The sequence below is a fragment of the Neodiprion fabricii genome, chromosome 7, assembly GCF_021155785.1.
Source record: "Neodiprion fabricii isolate iyNeoFabr1 chromosome 7, iyNeoFabr1.1, whole genome shotgun sequence".
In the NCBI taxonomy this organism is placed as follows: domain Eukaryota; kingdom Metazoa; phylum Arthropoda; class Insecta; order Hymenoptera; family Diprionidae; genus Neodiprion; species Neodiprion fabricii.
Genome location: NC_060245.1, coordinates 23,567,720 through 23,583,200, shown reverse-complemented (window position 1 = coordinate 23,583,200; position 15,481 = coordinate 23,567,720). Strand labels below are relative to the sequence as shown.

Below are 15,481 nucleotides of genomic sequence, written 5' to 3'. Positions count from 1 at the left end.
ACATTCGAGGAAAATATTATATTTATAGAAAAGTATCGAGCGGCTACTTTTATTTCTTGTCAACTTTTTACAAATATACAGTATTTCATTATGCACAACGTTGCGTCCAGCGGTACGAATTGCAGTTTTTACAATATTCGAAGTTTCCTTAAATTCCGTGCTACGCGTCGGCGAGTAAAAGGTCTGCGCACGACTTGGCCTTCTGGGTTCTGAAACAGGAGAAGTACAAAATTTAAGCAAAATTCGTGCTGTACTGACTGAAAATAACAAAACGCACAAATTCCAGAGAGAAAAATGATTCGACGTGTTGGAAAGTTATTTAAAAAACCGAAACTCACTGCGGTTCCCGATGCTTCGCGCGTCTGCAGAGATGAAGAGCAACCGATCCGCGCTTGATGTTGCGAAATAACTGAACCGCCTCCCTGTGCGCCAAATGGTGACAGACCTGACCGTTGACTGCCAAAATTTCGTCCCCGGCTCGCAGTCGGCCATCTTCGGCAGCCTGGCCTCCAGGCAGTACTGACTTGACAAAAATACCTGCAGGAGAAAAAACGAGTTCTGACAAACGGACCCTCCGAAATTACCGAAAGCCAAGGTAGGTAGGTAGGTACAACCAGCACAGCGGTTTAGAGCACTGGCAAGGACATGACATTCTTTGACAAATCCAATTGGGCAAGCTTTCTCATAACGAGAAATGAAAAACTCAATTTCTTCAATCCCTTTGACAGCAAGAAAAGTGCCCTATTTCGGAGGGTGGTTTCACCCCCTTAATTTGTCAAATGGCAGATACGGAAGAATACGTCTCGCTTAGTTTTTAGTCTACCGTAACATGTTGCAAAAGCAATCGAATCGGTGATATCGACCTGGGATATCTTCCTTGTCATCCTTGTCTTCCTATGAAAAAGCAACTCAAGTATCGGCAAACTCACCGATGCTTCCTTTGGGGCTGTCCCTTCCACCGACGATGGTGAACCCGAGGGATTTCTTCCCGGAGCCTTTCTCAAAGACGACGGTGTGAAAGGTGGAAACTGTGCTTCGAGGTCGCCTGGGCAACGTGCAGAACGTCGATACGCTGTGCGAGGATTGGGACGAGTGGGAAGAAGAAGGGCTCGACTTCTCCGAGGAAATTGACACGCTGGAGTCGCTTCGAGGATCGCGATGAGCCCTGGAGTGATGCTTGCGAAAGTGCGACCTGGGCGAGGAGACGACGACCTCGGGGACGAGGCCCTGCCCGTTCTCTACGAGGACGTTCTCGTAGTCGACGCTGCTCTCTCTCAGCTTCCTGGGCCTACCGCGGTCCCTCGCTTCGTCCTGCTCCTCGTCGGAGACTCGGCGCATCCTAGAGACTACGATGTCGACTACCTCGAGCTGCGTTCCACCCCCGGCCAGCAGCCGGCGAGCCTCGACCATCGTGCAGCCCCTCAACCGACGTCCGTTAACCACCAGGATCTCGTCCCCTATCGTCAGCGTTCCCTCCCTGTCGGCCAGTCCGTTCGGCACGACATGGGCCACCAGGTATCCCGGCCTGGCCTCGGACGTCTTAGCGATGAAGATCCCCAGCGACTGGTCCACCTCCTCTCGCGTCAGCCGGACGACCATCGTCTCCGGGGTGTAGGACCTGTCCCTGACAACGGACAACGGCTGCCCCCGTGGTGCCGAGGTTTCGTCGGCCTCCCGCCTCGTCAGAAGCTCGGAGTTCGTCGCTTGGTAGACGTTCGCATTGCTCAGAGGGTCGCGTTCTATGCCAAGAGTAACGTTACTGCAGGACAGTCCCATCACCGAGCATCCCCTCTTCCCGGGTAAAAGCGTCGGGACGGATGTCCTCCGGGGCGGAAGTCTCGGCGGAGGATCCGCGCCGTCGCAGCGATCGTCTAGTAAGGAACTGGTGGCGGAGTCGTTGTCGAGGATGCCCGAGTCGTTGTCGTCCTCGGGTTCGTTGTCGACGTAAAGGGGGTTGGTGCGGAGTTCGTCGAGTCCGGGAAGCGTGCCGTAGGAGAAGCTGCGGAGTCGACGTCGTTCCGAGGCCTCGGCGTCGGGCCGCGTCTCTCGCTTGTAGAACTTGGCGATCAGTCGGCTGGTCGAGCTTTTCAGGTACCGGTCCTGCATCGCCCTGAACTTTGCCGCGAGGCAGCTCGATGGTGTAACGCTGTCGAATCCCGCCTCACCTCCGTTGTACCACCTCGACCTCGACGCGCGAGAGTTTTCCGCCCCGCAGACGTCGTCCGAGGACATCGTCGGGCCCAATATCGAGCCGGCAAAGGGCGTCGCGACGCCCTCTTCGCCCGGCGACGCGCTCGGCAGTCGGCTCTGCGACTTGGAGCGGCGTTTCCGCCCCCGCAGCGACCGCTCCTGGTGATCGATCCTCGACGAAAGCTCGATCTCGCTGCAGCAGAGGGAGCGCCGATCGTCGTTGATGCTCAGAGGCCGCCCTCTGAGTCGCACCATCTCGTTTAGCCGCGCGTCCGCGTTCAAACTCAGCTCTCGGTGTTCCTGATCGGCCGGGGCTTCCTGCTCCCGGAAGAAGCTCAGCCGCGCGTTTCGCACCCGGTCCAAAAGCGGGTTCCGCTTCTCTCGAGCCCCGCGGCGACGATCCTCGTGCGAACGCTTCTGCTTCTCCTTCTTCGACGACCCGACTCGCTCCGTAGTCACCTCGGATGTCTGCACGTTGTAACAGTTACGCTCCGATTCCGAGCTCGACGACTTTCGTCTGACCCATCGCAGCGGTGACATGTCTGAAACATCGCGGTTCCTGGTTAACACTGGTCGATAAAATCTTGCAACAAGGAAGGTGTTTCATAATTTTTAATTACCTGTAATCTACCCTCGTTGGAAAACCATATTTATTTCGATTCGATCGGGTTTTATAGGTTTTGCGTTGCAGCCACTGTGCCGGTGGGATTGAATGTTTATCGTTTTGGCTTAACTTTTTTGATTCAGAGCGCTTATTTATTTACTATAAATATCAGTTAATTAGTTAAAACAAATAACAAAATCAGCTGGAATAAAAAACGACAAGTCAAAGCGATAAACATTCAATTTTATCGGTACAGTAGCTGTAAAACAAAAACCAGACCTGATCAAATCGAAAGAAATATGGTTTTATAACGAGGGTAGATTATATTAATGTACTTTGACAATATATATACATGTAATATATACATAAAACCTAATTTTTGTTCACGAAAACGGTTTTTTTCGGAAAAACTAAGTAATTCATATCACAATAAAACAATTCGTATCCAAAATATTGTAGTAACAAATCTGTTTTACGAATAAGCCTTGTTCCTAACATAATCAGTTAAAAGTTTTCACGTTACAGGCAAAGAGTAAATTGTTGTCGACCGGTGTAATCGACCGCGAGAAACGAAATGCGGCTAGACAAGACGAAATTCGTTTTTGAACGGCGTTGGATTTCGGTCATAGTTATTTCGAAAATTGACCCCGGAGGGGAAAAGAGTCTTACGTGTCCTTGGAATTCTGTTTATAATCGATTACGAAATACATCGTGATATATTCGCGTTAACTAATCTTCTCTACCTTTCTCGGTGTGTTTTTATTTTATTTTTTTTTTTTTTTTTTACATCACTGTTCTGATCGCGTCGCGGCTTTTTTGCTCAATCTGGAACGAAAAATAAATCACGTTTTCGTATAGAATTCTTCTAGGATGTTGTAGGTATGTAATCGTGATTAAATCTGACCTCTCGTCACACGTGCCATCCCCTTTAGCCACAGGCGGTCAAAGTAAAAGTGGTTATTTTCGCAACGCACGTACGCACCTCGAACCACGACTCGATTCAAGAACGAGTGTTCAAATTTCGTTTCAATATTTCTACCGCAAATAGTTCCGAAACACAATTTCTCGACAACCGTTTCCAAATTGTAATTAAAATTCCTATATCACGTGATCGATATAATCGATCTTCGATTCGATTCACCGGACTGACAAGAATAACTATACGCGATCACGAAAATCAGTCGGCTCAATGAGTTCGGTTGACGCAATAAAAAAATTAAAAAAAAACACCAAAAAAGGTGTAAACTAAATTGCATAAGGCGTGAAAACCCGTCTTGATAATATAAATTCCATCGCAGATATCGTACTGCACGTATTATTAGGTGAAGCCATGTCCCTGACTAAAAGACCCGTCGGTGATCGACTCGAGTCGTAAAAACAAGCGGCTCACGCGTCACTGCCTCACACACACACATACACACACACACACACACACACACACACACACACACACACACACACACACACAGAAACACGTCACGGATAAACAAGCGTTAAAAACCGGTAAATATTTACATCGAAATATCGTCGACGGCCTGCAGACGGAAGATTGGGGGGCGGTGAATTCGGCACATTTCGACCGTGGATCCCCGGCTGGATCGGTGGCCGCGTCGTTGTAGAGAACAGCGACGATCGACATGCTGTCGTATAGAACGAGAGAAAGAAACTGAATGAGCTCGGGGATATCGCGCCGGGTTTTAATCGGAGAGACAGGATGGGCGGCAGCCGCAGGCATCCTGACTACGGATGAAAAGTCGCGTAACTCGGTCGAGAATCGTGAGCTGAGCTTACACCCGTATGTCGGCATTGTTCGATACGATTGTGTCACGGGTTCGCGGAAGATCCGATTCGCGAAGAACTTGCGCTTCGAGAAAGCTGACCCGACAATGTCAAAGTCGCAGGGCGAGGAGATGAGTTGTTTCGCTCGGTTTGTAACTTTTTTTAAAAAATTTTCTCAAGGTTCGTAAGGTGAACGGAAGGTAGGAAAATATTCAGCGGTTGCTACCGATTATTGCAATTTTTTTGTCAAGTATTTGTCAGAAATTCGTCGAGTGACAACTGGAAAAAAAAAAGTTTTCACCCCAAAGGTTCAGCGAAGGTCGTACCTCTCAGTCGCGTCGAGCCCGTCACGTGCAGCCTGAGCATCGCGGCTTCCGGGTCTTCTTCAGGGCGAAGGGGACTCAGCCTCAGAAGTCTCGGCGCAGCCTCGGGTTGCGAACCGAACCACCGCATAATTCTGGAACAGACAAGGGATCGAGTTGATGTAAGGTTGCCTACGTACGGCGCATACTTGGGGATCGAATCCGACCGTCGGTTATTACAACCTCTTACGCAACCTCGCTAATGGGCCCGATATCCACGGGCCCAGGGGCCCGGCTGCTTTCTCCCATGCAAATATGTGTGCCATGCGGCCTGCTCTCGCTCTCTGATCGTACGTGGAACCCGTAACGCGATTTTGTAGCGCCCTAAGAACCCGGTCAACGTCGCTCAACTTCCGTTACCGCATTTGCGGAAATTTTTTCGAACGTTCGGCAAATTCATGAATCTATGGAGTAAACCTTTTCCTTGAAAAAATTCCTTGAAATCGAGGAAAAATGGGATTTCCATAATGTGGTCAGATCTTCGAAAATTTACACTCGGAGATTTTTTTTCTCACCAAATGCGACCCCGAAAACCCGAGTAACAAACTTCAAGCGAATAGGATGAATTTTTATATTTTCAGTACGCCATATTGGATTAGCCATTTTGAATTATTGAAATTCTGACGTCAAATTCGTTTTTAGCGATCTCAAAAACCCAAGATTACCGAGTTCCACTTTGTCGGTCCCCAGAACCTTTCCACAATTACATTGATTCTGTAAAAACAGGCATTGTCAACACTTTGTTTATTTATAACGCTCGCTATATTCGCGGAATTATTATAATCCCTCTTAAAACATCAACATCGACATCCTAGAAGTTCAATTACGCAATGAAACTGACACCGGTATCTCAAAATTGAATGCAAAAACGATGTCTCATACATCAGACGCTGTTCCGCAAAGGGTTCGGTGTTTGATGGAAACGATATGATATTTCTTTCCGTAATAAGAATGAAAGATTCTACAATAATAATTTATTTAATTCGCCAAGCAATTTACGACGAGAATAAAACTGGAAGTATAATTATATAATATATCATGATCGGTGTTCCATCATACTTGGAACTTTGACGTGTTCAGCGGTGAATGAAACAGTTCTAACGAGCAAGAGAGTGATCGCGTACATCCATTTCCGTTTTCTGAGTCACATAGGAAACGTGACTACTTCCGCCCTGAGGGAAATCTACGACAGGTACAAGTTCAGCTTTGAAATAACGAATTCAACCCAAGCTGCTAGCCGGAAGATCTGACGCGACGAAAAGATCGTTCGACTTTTACTCTCGGTGTGGAAAAAACGAGTCTCAACGTACATCGCCTAATATATGGTATACCTGCTTGAAATTTTTATGGTCTGCATAAATCAGATCCCGTTGAATCAGGCTGCATACGTGTCTATATTCAGGGCGAACCTCGATTCTGGCTCGAAGAAATCACTTTCTACAAGCCGTGGTATATAAGGTACGTGAAAAAGAAACCGTAATATCAGCGGGGAAATTTTTATCGATAAAAAAAAATAAATCTTCATCAGGTTTCTCCTTGCACGGATTCACCAAATGATTACGGAAACGGATGATGGTTAATCCCCCCCCCCCCCTCGAAATCAATACCGGTGAATAAAATTTAGTGGAACAAGTGAAAGAAATCACGCGAAACTGCTTCGTCGGGGTTCGGAGCTGTTCAATCGCGTCGTTGAATCTTGACATCATGAGATTTTTAATCACTAGCCGTAATGTCGAATGAGGCATGCCTGGAATAAATCTCGGCGCGTCTTGTGTCCCCGCTATTTTAATCGTCTCTCGGATAATGGTTCGGTCTTTCCATGGGAAGGTGGTCTTAACACCTGCAAGGGATCTCGCGAAATCGCGTCCGTGCATAACTACGCGATGGATAAAACAGGAAGAGGAGAGGAGTTAAAGATGAGAATAAGGGGAGAATCGGGGGAACGAGGCTGCATAGCTCGTTAATAATTGACGCTTACTAAATCAAGCGACGTTAGTCTAGCCGCGTTAAGACCTGAGTTACGATCATGCGGATTGCTGCCCAGAGTTCACGAGACTCGTGGTTAATGAGAAGGAGAAGAATTAGAAGAGCAATATACGCCGGGAGGTAAATTATCACCCGCACAGCGGCGGGGGAAAAGTTATTGGAAACAATTTCATCGCAATTACGGATGAAAGTGCAGCGAGCGTCGAATTTGTCTTCGGGATCGGATCGTCGATCGTTGACTTTGATACGGAATTTTCACTTTTCACGAACGAAAAGACGAGGGAAGGAAAAAAGGAAACGCGATGTCGAACCGTTCGAGATCGTTCAACGCGTTTATTCCACTCCGCAAGAAATTATTCCTGCGGAGAAAAAAAGCCTCGTCATTCTTACGTAAACGCCTCACTGGTTCGCGGTCAGAGAATTTGGAATTTAAAGACGCAGGGCGGAATTTTTTCGTCTCTTTATGCGGGTACGGACGGCGATCCGAGGATGGTTATCAGACCATGCGAAAAACGCCGCCGAGAAAAGGATCGAGATCACGACGCGACTTGTAAACTTTCCATCGGTAACTTCCACGGCCAATTGGACGTCGAGTAGAGCAGATTAGGTTCAATAATTCGTTGTAATATAAATATCGGTTAGCCGCAGCCTCCGGATCATCGATCAATTTTCACTCGGATAGACGTTCCGCGATGATGATCGATCCTCGCGATCGATCATTTTCCCCTCCTCCTCGCTCCGCAGTCGCGGCTCTCGATCGGCCGGCAAAAATACGATCACGCGTCAAAATCTGTGCACATTAACGCGTTTCGCTTCGGGGTAGGGTTGAGATTCCGAATTTGAAAAGCTCCAAGAGCGCCGAATTCCAGGTTTTTTTGCCGGTGAAATTTGAAGTGAAGAAATCGAACGTTGACGAAATATCAAAGTTTCATGTGCTCCGAAAACCAACGCTCAAAGTACCAAAAGTCCGAAAGTTTTTAATTTTAATTTGTTAGAATTCCACTCCATCAGATTTTACATTTTTAGAACTTTGCTTTATCGTAACTTGGACTTCGGAACGTTGAGCCGTCGGCTTTCCGGCCATTCTCGAAACTTTGTCGTTTCTTCAAAGCTCGATTTCTTTACTTCAAGTTTCGCCGCCGAATAATTCGGCATTCGGCGCTTTCGCAGCTTTTCAAATCCGAGCTTCGACAAGCGCGACGAGGTCTGCGGACTACTTAAAGTCGTAACTCGGTGGCTTCCGAAGAGCCGGGTTACGCGCCTTCTCTCCGGCTATCTCGGGCCTCACGGGAGCTGCTGGGACCGCCGCAACCGCAGGCCGCACAGCGAACTGTATCGTAACCTCGAAGATCGGTAGTGCATGGTGCCTTACACGAAGCCTGCACTGTCTATGTACGTTGTACATACCTCGAGATACTCGGCAGCTGCCCTGCGGCGCAAGCTGCGGAACCCTCCGGAAAAAGATTATAGACACACGATCGAGGAACAGGTACCGAGCATTGATCCGATCGAGGACAAAGAGGCCCTTTAGACGTGTTGAATTTAATGCCGATGATTGTTCGCGTATTCCTGTACCTGTAGAATCTAGTAAAATATCACACTCTGGTGGTCGTTGTTTTCTCTCTAGTATTAAGAACGTATGAACGATTTTTAAGACTATGTAGATTCGAAAGAATTGACCCTAGAACGGTATCGTTATTTTTTTTTTTCACTTATTCCAGTGACGGAGGGGTGAAAAACCGTCTCAATCTTGTAAATTTCATCTCTCGGGTACAATAAAAATCGTTAGGAGTCTCATTTTCTTAATTTTTTAATCAAGAATCACGTGGTTTAAAAAACTTTATGCGCGTTCTCCTCCTTCTTCAGCGTATTTATCAGGGAATCGACGTTGATCGTGATGCCCTGAATTGGCAGATCTATTAAAATCGAATTACAATTCGTGAGTTAAAAAAGTGAAACGCGCGATATTGCGGGATAGACGTACAAACGTCGGTGGTTCAGGGGGGTCAGACTATCGGTGGGGATCCCGGGTACGATGGCGTAGAAGCACGTCAAGGCCGTCGAGGTCCTTTTATTTGGTCCGAGGAGGGGTTGAGAGAAATGGAAACGGCGGGGGGGGGGGATGGGATGCCAGGAATTCCTCGGAGAGGAATAGCCGAGTGTCGGGCCCGGGGCCCGGGGCCCAACGCCGCGGCGGCCGCTTGCCGAGCGATCCGATCGTCATCGTATGCGGGCACGAGCACAAACGCAAACACAAACACGCTCCTGTCTACTCAGCGTCGCCCTCCGGGGCCCGGGGACACTCGCGAGGGTGAAGGGGGCCGGGGCCCAAGGTCCCAAGGTCGCCCCCGCTCGCCATGCCCGACCTCCGTGGTAACCCAGCCTAGATAACGCGCTAAAATCGCCTTCTCCGATCGTTCGTGAAAAGAGGGGGGATTCGGACGCCCCCCGCCCTTTGGCCGCGGTGCAAGGTTTGAAAAAACGTGTATATGGGGCATTCCATGTCAATCGCAACCCGGATTGACTCTTTACATCTCCAATTTGTCCAACGACGTTTTTTATATGATTTTTTTGATTCTCGAAGGTAGTGAGTAATTTTTTCCACTGTTAAATGTATCTTATTTGGCCACGTTTCGTCACGATTGAAAATGTTCGAAATCGTGTAACAGATATAAAAAAATTTTCAACCTCAATATGTTTAATCCAATTAGGTGAAATGTTATTTTCGAAATATCGGTCTTTTTCTAAAAAATTTCTTTTCCACTTCCATTCCCTTCTCGTTCTTAGAAACCGAAGAGGGAAATTTCAGGGTAAAAATCTGTGCACGCGTGCAATAAAAATGTCGAAAACTGAGAAAATGAAATAAAAAAAGAAAAAAAAATGGGCCTTGCGCGAAACCGCTGGAAAGAGCCTTATTGCGTAAGTCAAGAACGGGTCCCAAACTCTTCGCTCACGTCTGTTTTTCCGAGCTACACGCGTCTGGATATCTCGCGCAACGTCGGCTCGCTGGGTCAGCCGATATCCGGTGGTCTGTGGTCAAGCTGCACAGCGCTGGACGGGGTCCGGAGAGGCATCTAGGGCCTCATAGGCGCGAAGTTCAGTGCACCCCGGAGCTTGCGGGAGGCGTTGCATCACCCCGTGCTAGCCGCAAGTTCAGGCACCTCGGTGCATCGCCCTCTCTCTCTCTCTCTCTCTATTTTCTTTTACGCTTCGCTTTGTCTACCAAGTTTACATCATATTTTTTATTGATTTTGTTTCGTAGATACTCTCTGTTTTCCTGTTACTTATTTGTTTTATTTATTTTCAACGATTCATTCTTTTTTCTTCTGTGCGTATTCCTTCCGTGTACTCGTCGCGTAGTCCTTAGGGGATCGTATTATAGTTATCCCAAGACTTATAACAAATCCGCATCTCGATCCGGGTTCCGTTTCTTCGCCCGTTTCCTCCTCACCTTACTTACTCTCTTTCATCGCGATTCGCCTCTGTCGTTCCGCACTTTCGCCATACTTCGCTCGATATCCGTCAATCGGGGCTTCCCGTTTCTTTGCATTCTTTGCACGTATTATCGCATACCCGTGCATAGGTGTACAAGTTGCACAGGCATTGCCCGTTTCTTGCGGCCTGTGTCGTTGTATCCCAAAGGCATGTACGCATGCCTACCGTGTTACTCGACTACTCGTCCACCATAGGCGCAGTTGACCACGCGACTCTGCGTGCGACTTTCCAATTTATTCGCGCTTGCGCGGCACGCATTTCACGCACGTGCGCCACGGGTAATGGAATTTAGAAATAAACGGAGGGTCAATCCGGGCGCTACTTTCATAGTCCCGGTTTCCCTCGAAAACAGCTGTATAATAATTATACGCCCTCGATACGTGACGACGCCGCGACGCGCATTGTTATTCGCGAATTGACGAATTACTCCTCGCCGCTGCTTCACCGCGGTACCCAAAGATCTAAGTATGATCTCTTCTTTATTTTTCTCCCCGCAGGCTGCTTCTGGAGTCGTTTGGCAAACATTCTTAGAACAAATAATTTCCCCTCGGCTGTTAAGCGGAATATACGGTAAAGCGTAATTCAGGTGACGTGCTCGGCGTTCTTGGCCGACCCTTTTTCTTCAATTTTTTATTTCACTTATTTTTCCTCCGTTTACAACCGAGTCGAGATATTCCGTTTCATCCTTCTCCACGTATCATTATACAGGTATTCCAATAAATCAGTGTATTACAACCATTCTCTCTGTGCAGCTCGGACTGACGTTCGTTCGTATATTATGTAGGTAGGTACCTGCAGTGACGCGTGTGTTCAACTGGTCAAAATTGCTTGGAAATAACGGAAGTACTCGGATGTATGTAACGCATATACATGCACATACACACACACACACACACACACAAATTATTTTTATACCCATATAACCGTTTCTGCAGTTATATACTTACCTACGTACGCTTGTATAAAACCTACAACCTACATCCGCACGCGCATAAAATTGTTAAAGGAAAATGGCAAACAGCCTCGGGTTAGGCAATTCCGCAACATCTTCACCGCGATGTCTATATTATTATAATAACTTAGACAAGGCCCGTAAACGTACGTCTGTCGGATATCGTCTAGGATGTGAGGAAACTGAAAAGCGGCTGATGAACCCTACGGCTGTTGTATAGTTATACACTCCGTGAAACTCGATGTGATGTCACAAGCATACCGCACGAGTAAAAATTTCTGTATCGCACTTCCAACACTCTCTTCGAAGTTTTATTCGGATACGGAACAGTGAATTCAAATGCAATAAATCTACTGCACAATTTAGTAAATTCTCGTGAATTTTATCAAACAGAAACTGTCGAATCTTCGAAAGCTGTTATTTAATTATATTACACTGTATTTGTGGGAATGTTTGTCAGCGAGTAAGATTTTGGGATCTTGATTGGGTGAAATTTGGTGTATCAAGAGAGAAGGATCTAGATCGATCGCTCAGCCGCACGGATCGCGTTATCTCGACTATTATCACTGCGACGAAGTGCAGTGCGTGCAGCAAGTCGGTATATTGCGATCTTAGAAATGTCGAAAGGTTGATTCTGAAAGTCTGACAATGAGTAACGCTGCCGGTACGATGCGTGCATTGCCCGAAAATACTCGGCTACTCAGGAAAATCGTACGAATAAACACTTGAAAATGCTTGACGGTCCTACGGATTACTCACCGAGATTATTTATGCCGCATAACTCGCGAGTAGTCGCGGTTTCTCGAATCGCTACGTTTGACTCTGCGATCGCAGGAATTAGTCAGGCCGGTGACGTCACACGTCGAGAGAGTAGCCTCGCTAACTCGAATCAGCTTCATCGGCGTGGACCACAAATCTGTCTGCCTACGCAGAAGCTGATAGTGACGTTCGATTTATTTCCATTCTCGCTGCTCCTTTTTTCTTTATTTTCACGGCATTCGCTTATTTTTAATGCAAGAAATGTGTTATGAATTTATTCCGACGTTTAAGGTGGTTCCTGGGCTTGAATCGGTACTCTTCTGATCAATTCCATACGAGATAATCGCACATTCGATATCAATAACATTTGACCAAACGTGAGGTGAGAGAACTTCCTTTGAATCTCATGAGAAAAATATTCAAATTATAAGCAACAAATTTGAAATGAATATTTCATTTCAATGCGTTTTAAAGTTAAGGAAAATCAGATTCGATCGATTCCACTCTTCTGAGAATTTAATATTGAACAACAAAACTTTGCGAAAAAAGAAAACTCCGTCCCATTGAAGTTGTGGAAAATAGTTGACTAATCAAAAATGAGCCAAGGTCGAATGAAATCGATCGAATCCGATGAATATTTCTTAATTTTAAAACATTGAAATTAAAAAATTCATATCTAAACTGTTGCTTATAATTTTAAGATTGTTTTTCTTTCAGGATATTCAACAGAAATGTTCTTAGCTCAATATATCCAATATGCGATTATCGCGTGTGAAGTTAATCAGAAAAGTACCGATTCGAATGTACGAACTGCTTGAAACTTATCGCAGAGACCTCAAAAATGTCTCGACCAGCTTGTTAAACATAAACTTGCGCATCCTTGCAACGGCGTTGTGTAAAAAGCAGATATAAAACGTGGCAAGGCTGAAGGTAATTACAGGTACGCAGGAAAAATAACGAAGGCGTTGTCATTGCTACCGTTTCAGTTACAATTCTTATCGCGACCCAGACCAAGAGCGGATTTAAATGCGAGGACTGGGCAAAGCGGCGCGGCTTGTTCAAACACGATAGGAAGTCTATACGCGTATATTGTTACGTAGAGATAAGGATCGTATTGGTTATTGGACTAAACCGAGGCCTTTGAGCTCCGGGGCAAAAGTTCTTCTCCGGAAAGCCCGTGCCAGGAATGATTCCGAGAGGATAATCACGACGGCTCGCATCGTTAGCACGTCGGAAGGCTGCTAACTCTGTACCCGACTAACACACACGGGCGTATCTCGGGATGCGGTTGTGTGCGTGTGTGTGTGTGCGGTTGGTATAGGCGAGGTAAATAAGAACGATAATAAGGCGACGGGTGTAGTAATGAGACTCGTCTGGCGTAAAACTAAAAGTGAGTGTAATCTCATAATTCGTGAAACATTATTGTGTACCTTCATTGTTGTTACACACTGTATTCGGAATCTGTGGCGGCAGGTATAATTAAACACACTGCGCACACATGCCAATGACAATGTATGTTATGCTTTGCATTATTGTAATATGCAATGATAATAACGTGATCAACGAATATGATATAATTGTATTTTAGATCGCATAATATGAATATCGTACACGTTGTACGTGCAATGTTACGTTTAAATGCGAGCAGACACGGTGGAGGTAATTATTATTACCAACGATGGTTCCCATGTGCAAAATTTTCCCGCATTCACTCGCCCTATGCATTCGTATATGTATATTCATACACACGTTTATTGAATCGCAATATTCATCGAGTCGCACATTAATTATGAGGCAATCATCCGCAACTTCGTTGTTCGTGCGTTTTAATATAAATAATAATAACGCCGTCATCACACACGCGCACACAGGAACGAGATATTTCGTATCACACGTCCGTCCGATTCAAATTACACTCGCTGATTCACACGCGCTGTAGCGAGTAGAAACAGGAAAAAAGAAAAAAAATTTTTCAACCGAAATAATAAAAAATCCGCGCGATCGTTGAACAGGCAAGAAAATTTTTTCACACCGTCAGCGAGCAGCGGCTGCAGGTACACGAGGCCTACCTTATACCTCCGCAGATCCCGATTAACCCTCAGCCGTTGGATCCTCGACGGTGTGATGAATTCCGTACATCGCGATTCCTCCGCGGCAGCCTCTCGTCACTCCCGGATGATGTCGTCGACGAAACAATTACACACAGGGTAGAACCGGAAGCTCAACATGAGAGTGCACCGCGCATAACTGGACCTCGGCACTAGAATCGGAGGATCCGTGTTTTTTTTTTTTTTTTCTTATTTATATTTTTTTTTTTCTTCCCTCGTCTATCGTCCCCAATCGGCGATTAAATCGGCAGAGAAACGGCGGTCCAGACGGTCGAACGCGGGGACGGACGTTTGTCGACTGAATAAACGCGGCTCTCCGCAACCTCTCGAATGCGACTGTATGCTCGCGGAGAGTCCGCGGGGGCAACGCAGCTTTCGCTCCCACCACCTCGTGCACCTTCTACATAGGTGTATTCCTACCTGCCTGCCTGCCTGCCTGCCTGCGGAGCCGGTGCCCGGTTGTATTAAAATGGTTTTGTGGTGAAATACACGATGATCGTGTGTGTAAGGCTGCAGCCTGACCGTCCTCGTCGAAGGTAGATGTAGGAGCGCGTCTGTGTATCGACGAGTAACGCGTACGAACGCCGTTGACATTGAGGCGTACAGTTGTTACTTTTACCCGGGTCTGCAGGTGTTGGTGTCGCTGCACCGAGAGAGGAGTCTCGGTGATGCCACCGACCGCGACATGTCGAGTAGGTTGCCGTGGTACAAGGTATGCGGTTCCACCTCGATTAGCCCTCCGCTTTGACAACGGGAAACAGACCCGGTCGTTAAACTCCGCCGATTCTAACGCCGTTTGTTCAGCCGTTCTTCCCGATCTTGGGAGAGAACCCTTTCAATTATTCATTACTATACGCGTTACTCCTCACCTCGCCACGAGTCGACGTTTCGCGCCCACTTTGAAGGAGATCGTACCTACATAGGGCTTCGTGATAGTTAAGTCGGTTCTACTGCGGTGCAATATCGGACCCTAATTTGACGGTGAAAATGTACGAAATTAAAAAAAAAATACGATGAAGACGTGCGAAATCAAATTGAAATCCCAATAAATAGGAATTGGTTTACTCAAGCGTTTAATCGTATTTTCTTTATATTCAATCAGTTGATAGGGTTTTTCTATTCGCGAGAACGATGAATGAGTACATTTGAAAAGCGATCCTTAACTTGGGTTTCTTCTTAAATCTTCACGACCTGGAGGGTCAACGTAGTATTTCTGGGTTCAGTTTCCCTCAATCGGGTCAAATGT

General features: G+C 46.6%; 1 protein-coding gene across 4 annotated transcripts; it reads right to left on the bottom strand.

Moving 5' to 3' along the window:
* Positions 1 to 21: 21 nt before the first annotated feature.
* LOC124186242 lies at positions 22 to 14,565 on the bottom strand. Of its 4 annotated transcripts, XM_046577772.1 has the most exons (5): positions 14,197 to 14,565; positions 4,900 to 5,030; positions 930 to 2,732; positions 339 to 537; positions 22 to 209 (listed from the first exon to the last, which is right to left on the bottom strand). In XM_046577772.1, exons 2-5 carry the CDS (start codon positions 5,024 to 5,026, stop codon positions 161 to 163), a joined length of 2,178 nt encoding a protein of 725 aa, XP_046433728.1. In that variant the 5' UTR covers positions 5,027 to 5,030; positions 14,197 to 14,565; the 3' UTR covers positions 22 to 160. The 4 variants fall into 4 exon arrangements, with proteins under 4 accessions (XP_046433728.1, XP_046433730.1, XP_046433727.1 ...); XM_046577774.1 differs by lacking the exon at positions 4,900 to 5,030; XM_046577771.1 differs by lacking the exons at positions 4,900 to 5,030; positions 14,197 to 14,565 and adding an exon at positions 4,310 to 4,462.
* Between the last annotated feature and the right edge of the window lie 916 nt (positions 14,566 to 15,481).

Excerpts from the sequence above, each read along its gene's own strand:
- LOC124186242 (XM_046577772.1), bottom strand. The coding sequence starts at position 5,026 with ATGCGGTGGTTCGGTTCGCAACCCGAGGCTGCGCCGAGACTTCTGAGG. Across the intron at positions 2,733-4,899 it reads GGGCTCGACGCGACTGAGAG|ACATGTCACCGCTGCGATGG; the intron begins GTACGACCTTCG and ends GCGATGTTTCAG. Across the intron at positions 210-338 it reads GCGAAGCATCGGGAACCGCA|AACCCAGAAGGCCAAGTCGT; the intron begins GTGAGTTTCGGT and ends CTCCTGTTTCAG.